This window comes from Protomyctophum bolini (assembly GCF_963924005.1).
Source record: "Protomyctophum bolini genome assembly, chromosome: 24".
NCBI classification, from domain to species: Eukaryota; Metazoa; Chordata; class Actinopteri; order Myctophiformes; family Myctophidae; genus Protomyctophum; species Protomyctophum bolini.
Window position 1 is genome coordinate 6,777,493 of NC_137885.1, and position 12,516 is coordinate 6,790,008.

A 12,516-nucleotide genomic window follows, 5' to 3' on the forward strand; every position below is an offset into this window, starting at 1 on the left:
ATATGGCAACACGCTTCAAAGATTATTTTTGTTTATAGATAAAGAAAGGTTTTTATATCATTCAATTCATCCTCTCCTCAAGTATTGAGGTTTCACATATACGTACAATAACGGCTACTTAATTTGATTTATTTTATACTGATCTGATTGATGTCTTTTTTGATTATTGCATCTATGTATGTATGTATTTGGTTAAAATGGGTAGGGTTTTAAAAAAGGCAAGAGTTTGCTCTGGTGCACTGGCCTAAAAGTGGGTCCTTAAAAACTGCTAAAACTTCTGAAATGTATGCATGTGGATATGTATGTATGTATGTGTGTAGTATTTAAAAGGGGGGCTTTTTTGTAAAAAGCCCAGCCCACCATACCTTAATTTATTTAAAACTACTCCAAAATAGGGTTACCAGTGAAGGGCAAAATGCCTATTCACTGGGGACTATGCAAGGCAGAGGCGTCCACCCCCCTGAGTCCAAGTTAGGCTAGACCGCATACCTAAGTATCAATACCTAAGTAAAAATATGTTATTCCAGGGGTCCCTGGAATAACATATTTTCAGATGGGGATCCGCGGCCAAATACAGATCATTCCGGGGGGTTGAGCACCACTGACATAGAAACATAGGGTTTTTCAAAAAACTCGCCATTGGTGGCGGTGGCTCATGCAGGGGTAGAGTGGCTGTAACCCGGGGCTCCCCTGCAGAGTCAGTGTCCAAGTGTCCTTGAGCAAGACAACACTGAACCAACTGCTCCCGATGTGCTGGTTTGGTGCCTTGCGTGGTTTGCGTCGCCATCGGTATGTGTGAATGTAATGCACAATCTATGTAAAGCGCCCTGGGTGAAGGCGCTATATATAAATGCACCATTTACCATTTACATGGACACATTTGAGAAACGGCTGGATGGCACTTACTTCTAATGAGAGTGCAAAATCTGTCTCGGAAGAGCCACCCATCGACTTCTCTAATATACGGCAACCTTCCCCGTTTTTCACTGGTCCGATCCAGAAGAACGCAGTGTGCCGGCCACTGCTATACACAGAGCTGACAATGAGATTATATATCTTCCCTTCTTCTCTGGAGTCCTGCCTCAAAGGCTAAACAGACCAGAGGTATAGAAAACTGTCGTTCCCTGATGTCATCGCTAGTAGGGACACATGCATGCAGTAAGCAGGAACTATGGGGATGGCAATAGAGCACCGAAGTCCTGACGTAACTGGCTCATCCCGACGATTCCCCTGGTTCGCGGAAGTAATTTCTCTATGGAGAATAACATGGGGTGATCTTAATATCGTCTACTATAAGCGTTGTGGTCCAAAAATAAACAAGCTGTCTCTGCGTTATTGTCAGGGAGGTGTCTCTGTATCGTTTGCAACAGTCAGTCACTCATATATGATACAGTCTGCTTCTAGCGAAAATCTAACTAATTCAGAAGCAGTAACATTAGCGTTTTCTCTCAGTCAGTTGATTCTTCATATCCATATGAGTGAAGCGGCCGGGGGGGTGACATGTTTATTTTTCAAACACAGTTGTTATATGAGGCGATCTAAAATCGCTTCAATGGGGATTTCAATGCAACTAAACAAATACATGAACCTGGGGACTGACGCCCTCTACTGAAAGTGACGTCAGACTTCGGTGCTCTATGCAGGACCGGGAAGTCTGGCGTGCGCGTTGTGTGAAATCTGAGATCTCGACCGCGGTCGGAAAATGATGACGATGTTCCTCGTTCCTCTCTCTCCCCTGTGCAGGACCATTGTCTACCTCTCCATCGTGTACACCGCGGGACAGGTCGTCATGGCTGTGAGCGCCATACACGACATCACGGACCACAACAAGGACGGCGTGCCCGACAACCTGACCTTCCACGTGTGAGTTGAGAAACACTGCCACCTACTGTCTGTTTATTATATTACACAGTGGGTGAAAAGAACACACCCCTTAAGACTAAACCACACCCATCAGAGGTGTGACTTCCATAGGTACCCAGGTACTTTTAAATACCTAGAGGTAACTATGGGTACTGGGCCGGCAGAAAGGAATGGAACGCCACAAGGCCGCGGTTCACTATAACGATGTGTACCCCCCGTGAGCCAAAAACAGAGATTTTATAGACCTTTCGCCACCCGGGGGGGAACCCAAACTATAGCCTATACTATATGGAAATAGCCGATCTATACAAGCTATTTGTAAGCTTGTAGATCGGCTATTTCCACTACTTCTTAAACGTTTTGTTTTCTATAATTCATGGAATTTCTTTAGATTTTTTGTTTCACTTCTTTGTGAAGTTACTCAAAAGAATCATTGAATTTTTCCTTTTTTTGTTCATGCAAATCTTTGCTTCTTATTTGGGGAATGTTTCTTGAAAATGTGTTGAATATAATAACGATTAGAAACGTTCCAGACCCACGGTTCCGGCCCGGTTCCGACGAGCCGCCACCGCGGTTGAGAAATCAGAGAGTTACCGTGTGGGGGTCCCCTCTACTGTACTGTCACTGTCACTGTACTGTACTGGCACATCCAAAATCACCATATATACAGTTAATATGTGCGTGTGTGTTTGTGTGTGTGTGTGTGTGTTAGGTTGCGCACAGGTGGTGAAAAACAACCAACAGCCACCCACCCACCCACACACACACACATAGTCACTTATAAGGAAGTGGTTGCACCACTTAAAAAAAAAAAAACACTCATCTTTTACTTTCTCTGATAACAACCCTAAATCGTGAACCTTGGTTGAAAGAAACAAAACAAAAAAGTTGTCATTTATGATTTTAAAGGGACGTTTAGAAGCTTTAGAACACTTTCCTGGGGGGTCTTTATGTGTGTAATATGTGGTTTTAGATATTTTAGATTGTAACAGTGAGCCTGTGTCTCTGATGTCATGGACACTGGGCTCACTTCCTTCCTGGACTACAATTCCCATAATACTTTGGTGCACTGCTCCTCCTTGTGGATAGGGGGGAGGTCTGTCTTACTGAGACCACATGTAGTCCAGGAAGTAATTGATCCCAGTGTCCATGACATCAGAGACACCGGGCTCACTGCTACAATCTAAAATATCTAAAACCACATATTACACACATAAAGACCCCCCAGGAAAGTGTTCTAAAGCTCCTAAATGTCATTAACATATATTTTTTTAGCAAAAAGGGTGAAGTGTCCCTTTAAGTCACATTTTATCGTACTGGAAAAAGGCGTAGAATGATATTTTCCTAAAAAATAGATGTATTTTTAGATGTATATTCTATTATTTCACCCATATAGGGCCCTGTCCATGGTGGGTCTGGTCCTCATCGCTCTGGGAACGGGAGGCATCAAGCCCTGCGTGGCGGCCTTCGGTGGAGACCAGTTTGAAGACCACCAGGTGAGTTCACCAGTGTTGTTTTTGGCAGCAAATTATGACTTGGAACCCCTTTCATAGAGTTTGTGGAAAGTATACCTTTCACTTAACCCATTCTGACCTGAGATCAGATTCATACGAGCAGAGGCGGAAAGTTCTTATAACGGCAGGGGGTTCAAGCAGCCACGCCCCCTCCCCCCCAGCGGTGGAAAAAAAACGAGTTTTGTTTTTTCGAACAAAAGCCACCTTATTAGCATTTGAATGCGGCATGCGCCGCGGCCCAACACCTATCTTGTGTAACCCCTCGTAAAGGTATGTGACTACGTGCATGACAACATGACCACTGGGGAGGGGAAGTTTCAGTGGACAGTCAGTGGGTGCATAATTTACTGCAGTGCATATAGATATATTTTGCCAAAATGCAGTGGGTTCAGTCGCGCCTTTGCCAAAATGCCAGGGGGTTCAATCGCGCCTCTGAACCCACGGAGTTTCCGCCACTGCATACGAGGTTTCCATTGGACACACACTGGTCTGATTAACCCATTCTGACCTGAGATCAGATTCTGAAAATGTCAGTTGCTCTTCGATTAAAAAAAAAAATAGCAGACCTACAAGCTCGTAGCGCGCCACTCGGTGGCGCGCTACGAGCTTGTAGATCTGCTATTTTTCAATAGCTAAAGCATAACATCATGCTAACACCATATTCCCCTGTACAATCTGATACCTCACACCAAACCTGACATTGGGCGACCTCTGGTTAGAGGCCCTCAGTAAGTAGACAGTTGGATTTAGAGCAATTTACTATCTAAACTGAATGATGGATACAATGTATGTAACCTATAGATACCATACCCTGATGGTTTATTTTATTTTATTATTATTATTATTATTTTTCTTCTTACTATGTTCATTAGTACTTTCAAAACTAGTTTACTAATTACTTTTACTGTCTTGTACTGTCTGTCTTTGTTTTTTTTGTCTTGTTCTGACCTTGATTGGAAGGGAGGGGGGGATATTTACATGTCGGATATACAACAGAATGTACACATATGTTTATTCATTTATTCACCAATATAAATCAAAATAAAGTGTTAAAAAAAGAAATCAGATTTGAGTTTTAGTCATAGTCTTTTGAATAGTTTTTAGTTTTAGTCACATTTTAGTCACCCGGAATGTTTTAAGTGTCGGTCTAGTTTTAGTCGACTTAAAATGCCATTAGATTTTGGTCGACTAAATCTACGGTTGATTTAGTCGAACAAAATGTATCTCGGCGCGGGCCTTGATGCCGTCGCATAATGACTCACTTTGCTGAAAATAGCCGATCTACGAGCTATTTTCAGCATGCAACTAAGTGTAAAAATGATACTGGATCGGTTGTCCACTAGTCCCTTCCTATAACATTTTAGTCTAGTTTTTATTTGTTGACGAAATTGTCAGTATATTTAGTCTTAGCTTGAGTCATCGCTTAGTTTTCATTTAGTTTTCATCAGTGAAAAAAGGTAGTCGACGAACATCTTTCGTCTTAGTTTTAGTCGACGAAAACAACACTGCACCGCACGCACGCACGCACGCACTCACTCACACACGCACGCACGCACGCACGCACTCACTCACACACGCACGCACGCATGCACGCATGCACGTACGCACGCACAGCACTGGTGCATCTATATAGGCCACATATATAGGGTGGCAGTTAGTTAGTAGAGGGGACACAAACGCACGGGAACTGGCGCGAGAATAACAGAGTCGCGTACTTCTTGTACCAGTTCCCATGCATGCGCTCCCCCGTGCCCCGTCATGCACAGCACATGCACGCGCAACACAGCACACACACACACACATCATGCATATAGATAGATGCTCCGATTTGCACGTGCATTACACACGTGCACACATACTGGCACAGGTACAGGTGTTTCTCTCTGTCACCCTCTGCCTCACTCTATCTTTCTCTATCACACACACACACACACACACACACACACACACACACACACACACACACACACACACACACACACTTATCAGAAGCACATGCTTTGAGTCAGCACTGCTGTCAGGTATTCATTCCAAAGCTGTTGTTTATTAACAATCAGCGACAGCACCTGTAGCGCACGCACACATGCACACGCTCACACACACACACACACACACACACACACACACACACACACACACACACACACACACACACACACACACACACACACACACACACACACAGTTATCAGTAGCGCCTCTAGCACAGCTTGTCTCTGTTTCTTTACGACATCGGTTCAAGGCCGCGGACAGCGCTGATGTTCCCTGGAAGGTTGCCATTACGTAACTCCGTACAAAGGGTTCAATTAACCACTTAAACCCTATATTTATTTAACAGCAGATGTTTTTTTTTCTATTATCAAGGCTATACCAGGTCCAAGCAGTAAATTGATTGAATCAATATAAACTGTCTTTTCTGTCTTTGCCATCTTCAGCAATTGGTTAATTGATTATTCGTCCTTGATTTGATCTGAAACCTGCTTTATAGCTTATCTGCTAAAGCGAAACTGGCAGATAACTATATAGAGTAGACAACAATTGTACCTTGCACTTCCATTGCTTGTTGTCTTTTGAACTCCTACAAACTTTTGATGTTCAAAGTACTACTAATTAAGGCCTATTGCATAAACATACTGTATGTGCTCATTGTGCTGTACTGTATACGTAATGCATGTGACACCGCATGCTGCAGTGTGTACAGTATACCAGTTAGAGATGTGACACCACATGCTGCAGTGTGTACAGTATACCAGTTAGAGATGTGACACCACATGCTGCAGTGTGTACAGTATACCAGTTAGAGATGTGACACCACATGCTGCAGTGTGTACAGTATACCAGTTAGAGATGTGACACCACATGCTGCAGTGTGTACAGTATACCAGTTAGATATGTGACACCACATGCTGCAGTGTGTACAGTACCAGTTAGAGATGTGACACCACATGCTGCAGTGTGTACAGTACCAGTTAGAGATGTGACACCACATGCTGCAGTGTGTACAGTACCAGTTAGAGATGTGACACCACATGCTGCAGTGTGTACAGTATACCAGTTAGAGATGTGACACCACATGCTGCAGTGTGTACAGTATACCAGTTAGAGATGTGACACCACATGCTGCAGTGTGTACAGTATACCAGTTAGAGATGTGACACCACATGCTGCAGTGTGTACAGTATACCAGTTAGAGATGTGACACCACATGCTGCAGTGTGTACAGTACCAGTAAGAGATGTGACACCGCATGCTGCAGTGTGTACAGTACCAGTTAGAGATGTGACACCACATGCTGCAGTGTGTACAGTATACCAGTTAGAGATGTGACACCGCATTCTGCAGTGTGTACAGTATACCAGTTGGAGATGTGACACCGCATGCTGCAGTGTGTACAGTACCAGTTAGAGATGTGACACCACATTTAACACCAGATCAACATATGGAATGAATTCTGTACTAGCCATATATTATGATATGATGATATCGATATTATATATGATTTATAGGCTTAAACATTTGTGTACGTAAATCTCTATGAGAAAAATGAATGGCAGTGGTGCCAGAAACCCACGGCCACCACCGCTATGCCCTGTAGACACTGTCTGCTTTCTAAACGCCTCTCTTTCCCTCCCTGTGTCGGACACAGGAGAAGCAGAGAGGAACCTTCTTCTCCATCTTCTATCTGTCCATCAACGCTGGAAGTCTGCTGTCCACCATCATCACCCCCTTCCTAAGAGGTAAGGACCTATTTAGTCCACAATTCCATTCTGTATTGATGTTGGTATACCATGTACATGTGTATGATGGGTATCTTGGTGGTGCGTAGCGAATCATCTTCAAGCCAGGTTAAGGCTCATACATAGTCTGGATTTTCGATGGTGAGGTGACCACCGAACTACAACATGACGTCACGAGCCGCGGTGAAGAGCACACCACCGCCACCGCTCCAGCCCTTCTCTCTGTTTTTTTACTCACCACCGCTCAACGTTATTTCAGCTCCGGTGGTCAGCTCACCACCGGAGCGGTGGTGGTCACCTCACCACCGAAAATCCAGACTATATGAATAGGCATTTAGAGTTAGACAATGAATGTAGAACTTAACAAGCAACCAAGCAGTCATCATATACATGCTAACACAACCGTGTGTGTGTGTGTGTGTGTGTGTGTGTGTGTGTGTGTGTGTGTGTGTGTGTGTGTGTGTGTGTGTGTGTGTGCGTGTGCGTGTGCGTGTGCGCGTGCGCGCGCTGTGCTCTCCAGCCCAGGAGTGTGGCATTCACACCAAGAAGGAGTGCTACCCGCTGGCCTTCGGGGTCCCTGCAGCCCTCATGGTGGTGGCTCTTCGTGAGTTCCTTCTATACTTTCATACAATCATGTTTTCCAGGATAAGAACTACAGGGCCGTCCAAAGAACTGCAGTTATAACCCAGTTAGTTAATTTGTGAGATCAATTAGGAAATAATTCCCCATACATTTTCCCCATAGGAAAAGACGTTTACGCCGCGGACAAAGCCAACTGGAGTTGTGACAAATCATGACAATAAACACAATGCTTTGGGCAGGTCAAATAATTAGTAAGAAGAAGACCTGCCTTTGACCTGCCCAAACCATTGTGTTTATTGTCATGATTTGTCACGAGCCGAGTTGTCTTTGTCCGCGGGCGTAAACGTCTTTAAATAAATACTTTTTGAAACATCTATGGGTGGAAAATTAACAGGGAATTATTATTTCCTGGGCCACTCGTCGTTCTGAAAGGGTGGCGGGACTGCAATGCTCGTATACTGAGTGAAAAGAGGGATTAACGTTTTCTTTTTTCATTTGATTTGTTTTTTTTTACTCCAGTCGTTTTCATCGTCGGCAACGGCATGTACATCAAGACTGACCCCAAAGGCAACATCATGCTGGAGGTGTGCAAGTGCATCTGGGTAAGTCACCCCGCAAGATTTTTTGTCGTTTCTGCTTGAGAGCTAGCCCAGATGCAGGTATAGGAGGAGGGAACTGGTGAACTCAGTGCTGCTGCAATCTGGCGTATAGTCAGGTTAGGAAAAAAATCTTGAAACTAATTATGCCATTTGGTTGAATTCAACATTCACAACAAACAGCCCTTTTTATCCAAGTCAAATGTTATTTGTATTGTACATTTTAGACAAATGAAAGAAATGAAACGTTCTCTGCTGCAGTCAGTTTAGTCTGTCTCCCGTTGTGATTTCTTTTATTTTTTGTCTCTCTCCACTCTTTGTGTGTAGTTTGCGATCAAGAATCGCTTCAGGCATCGTGGAAAAGCTTTCCCCAAGAGGGAGCACTGGATGGACTGGGCCGACGAGAAATATGACGTAAGACACTGACCTAAACCTTACTGGGCAGACGAGAAATATGACGTAAGACACTGACCTATAAACCTTACTGGGCAGTCGAGAAATATGACGTAAGACACTGACCTAAACCTTACTGGGCCGACGAGAAATATGACGTAAGACACTGACCTAAACCTTACTGGGCAGACGAGAAATATGACGTAAGACACTGACCTAAACCTTACTGGGCAGACGAGAAATATGACGTAAGACACTGACCTAAACCTTACTGGGCAGACGAGAAATATGACGTAAGACACTGACCTAAACCTTACTGGGCAGACGAGAAATATGACGTAAGACACTGACCTAAACCTTACTGGGCAGACGAGAAATATGACGTAAGACACTGACCTAAACCTTACTGGGCAGACGGGAAATATGACGTAAGACACTGACCTAAACCTTACTGGGCAGACGAGAAATATGGCGTAAGACACTGACCTACACCTTACTGGGCAGACGAGAAATATGACGTAAGACACTGACCTAAACCTTACTGGGCAGACGAGAAATATGACGTACTGTAAGACACTGACCTAAACCTTACTGGGCAGACGAGAAATATGACGTAAGACACTGACCTAAACCTTACTGGGCAGTCGAGAAATATGACGTAAGACACTGACCTAAACCTTACTGGGCAGACGAGAAATATGACGTACTGTAAGACACTGACCTAAACCTTACTGGGCAGACGAGAAATATGACGTAAGACACTGACCTAAACCTTACTGGGCAGTCGAGAAATATGACGTAAGACACTGACCTAAACCTTACCAGGCAGACGAGAAATATGACGTAAGACACTGACCTAAACCTTACCGGGCAGACGAGAAATATGACGTAAGACACTGACCTAAACCTTACTGGGCAGTCGAGAAATATGACGTAAGACACTGACCTATAAACCTTACTGGGCAGACGAGAAATATGACGTAAGACACTGACCTAAACCTTACTGGGCAGACGAGAAATCTGACGTAAGACACTGACCTAAACCTTACTGGGCAGTCGAGAAATATGACATAAGACACTGACCTAAACCTTACTGGGCAGACGAGAAATATGACGTAAGACACTGACCTAAACCTTACTGGGCAGACGAGAAATATGACGTAAGACACTGACCTAAACCTTACTGGGCAGACGAGAAATATGACGTAAGACACTGACCTAAACCTTACCGGGCAGACGAAAAATATGACGTAAGACACTGACCTAAACCTTACCGGGCAGACGAGAAATATGACGTAAGACACTGACCTAAACCTTACTGGGCAGACGAGAAATATGACGTAAGACACTGACCTAAACCTTACTGGGCAGACGAGAAATATGACGTAAGACACTGACCTAAACCTTACTGGGCAGACGAGAAATATGACGTAAGACACTGACCTAAACCTTACTGGGCAGACGAGAAATATGACGTAAGACACTGCAGGGTCCCAAAACTTGTTAATGTCAGGCACCCCCAAATTGACACTAATTAGTAATTAGCCCACGGACCCCCCATTAGATAATATATTATATAAGAGAAGATTTTTATGACTCTAGCATGTGATATTCAACCATTTATATTTTCAAGGACTCCCTGGTTCAACCTTTATTAGACTATGGTCCCCCATTTAATAATGGCATTTTTATCTCTGGGACCCCCAATGTATATTGTAAAATGTAATTTAACTCTGAGAGTGTAGAAATGGAACCAAATGGACCCGACACAGGGTCCATTTGTACACTCTCTGAGTTACAGGCCCATAAGGGTCCAATTTGTTCCAAACTATCATTCAGCTGGGGACCCCCTGGAACTCCCTCAAAGACCCCTGGGGGTCCCCGTACCCCACTTTGGGAACCACTGACTGTAAGATATCAAACTACGATGAACTTTATCTCTGTCTGTCTGTCTCGCTGCTGTTATATATTTCTATAACAGACTCCCCCTAACTCTGCTGTTATATATTATTCTATAACAGACTCCCCCTAACGCTGCGGTTATATAATATGTCTGTACAGAAACTGCTCATAGCTCAGGTGAAAATGGTGCTGAAGGTTCTGTTCCTCTACATCCCTCTGCCCATGTTCTGGGCTCTGTTCGACCAGCAGGTAGGCCTATGTCTCTCTCTCTCTCTCTCTCTCTCTCTCTCTGTCCCTCTCTTTCTCTTTCTCTCTCTCTTTATCTCATGCACGCACGCATGCACGCACACACACGCACGCACGACTCTCAGGAAGATGAAGTTCACACCAAATTGTCAGTCACACACACCCCTGCACCTGTCCTAGCACCTTTCTTTTTTCTTTTTTAAATGTCAGAGCGGTGTATTTGTATATAAAGGTGTATTCTATTCGTAATGGTATATGTATTTGTACCTCCACAGGGCTCCAGGTGGACCCTCCAAGCGACCACCATGGACGGGGACTTTGTAAGTGCTTTTATTCCCGGGCCGGCATTCGATGGAAAAAGTCGCCCCCCTAGTAGTGTTCACATTTAACCTTGCATTCAGTTATTTTTTCCATGCAAATTGTATCCAGCTCTGAATCGTTTTTTTTGCAAAATGAAATGAAATGTCATCACATGTGATGTGCATTTTATTGTATGTATGTATGTATGTAATTCATTCATTTATTATCCACTTTCAACGTGGCATCCATATTTTTTGGTGAATGTCATTTATAGGCAAACATTTTCCAAACATTTTCTCTTTTCGTCCCCAAACAAAATGGTGAAAATAGTTGCTCAGCGACATGCGCGTTGAGAGCTTGTAGAGTCTACAAGCAATACCGATACCAGTGTCGTGGTCTCATGTTGTGTTTATAGCTATCTATAGCTATATATCTCGTGTTGTGTTTATATAGCAGCAGACTCCTCACTCATAATGTGCACTTGCAGTTTGGGGCAACTCCAAAGCAAACTCCAGTCCACATGTCCCAACATTTTATTTACCTGCCACAGTGTCAACCCCCTTACACCCCTGTGTGGGATCGCTGGTTAGACTGGCATATTCACCGATATGACAAATAAGGGCCGATACTTTTCCCGATACCGATATACGGTATCGGGACATCTCTAGACTATAAGCACAACCGGTATAGAGTTTTGAATGCCGCGGCTCTGTGCCCCCCACAACGGCTGACTATATTATTTGGACGTATTATCTGTTATGACTCCTCACTGCGCTCCTCTCTCCTTCACAGGGATTCATGACCATTATGCCGGACCAAATGCAGGTGAGAAACGTACATCCCCACATTTGGACCATTCTACAATCTACCAACTTTTTCAAAATGCAATTTAAACGGCCATTTCGTCAGGATCATAAATCTGACATATACCTGTAGTAGTGTCCAGGCCACCCGTATAGTAAAAATCACACCCGTGTGAACCGAGTGGTGCAACTCCAGTCTGCCCCCCCCCCCCCCCCCTCCTCTCTCTCTCTCTCTCTCTCTCTCTCTCTCATTAGCAGGCAGCAGTCTGTCTGCACTGTAGTCTCTCTCTCTCTCTGTTTCTGCATGGCACAACAGCGACCCTACTGGTACTCATACTGGTGCTCACACATACATAGGTGCATGGGTTAACGTCACATACATATGTGAACGTCACGGACATTGCTGGTTGTAGGAGTGGTTGCACCACTCAAAAATCACACCTGTGTGAACCGAGTGGTGCAACTCCCCTCTCTCTCCCCCCCCCCCCCCTCTCTCTCTCTCTCTCTCTCTCTCATTAGCAGGCAACAGTGCAGCACTGTCTCTCTCTCTCTGTTTCTGCATGGCACAACAGCACCCCAT

The 12,516-nt window shown here is 44.3% G+C and overlaps 1 protein-coding gene across 1 annotated transcript in view; it reads left to right on the forward strand.

Moving 5' to 3' along the window:
- Positions 1–12,516, forward strand: part of LOC308311709 (solute carrier family 15 member 1-like) — a 41,736-nt gene that overhangs the window by 4,510 nt on the left and 24,710 nt on the right. The window contains exons 5-13 of the mRNA XM_080758495.1: positions 1,744–1,863; positions 3,260–3,359; positions 7,024–7,114; positions 7,635–7,718; positions 8,216–8,298; positions 8,620–8,706; positions 10,747–10,836; positions 11,109–11,153; positions 11,926–11,958. Coding sequence (XP_080614621.1) covers positions 1,744–1,863; positions 3,260–3,359; positions 7,024–7,114; positions 7,635–7,718; positions 8,216–8,298; positions 8,620–8,706; positions 10,747–10,836; positions 11,109–11,153; positions 11,926–11,958 — 733 coding nt within the window. The remainder of the gene's footprint in view (positions 1–1,743; positions 1,864–3,259; positions 3,360–7,023; positions 7,115–7,634; positions 7,719–8,215; positions 8,299–8,619; positions 8,707–10,746; positions 10,837–11,108; positions 11,154–11,925; positions 11,959–12,516) is intronic.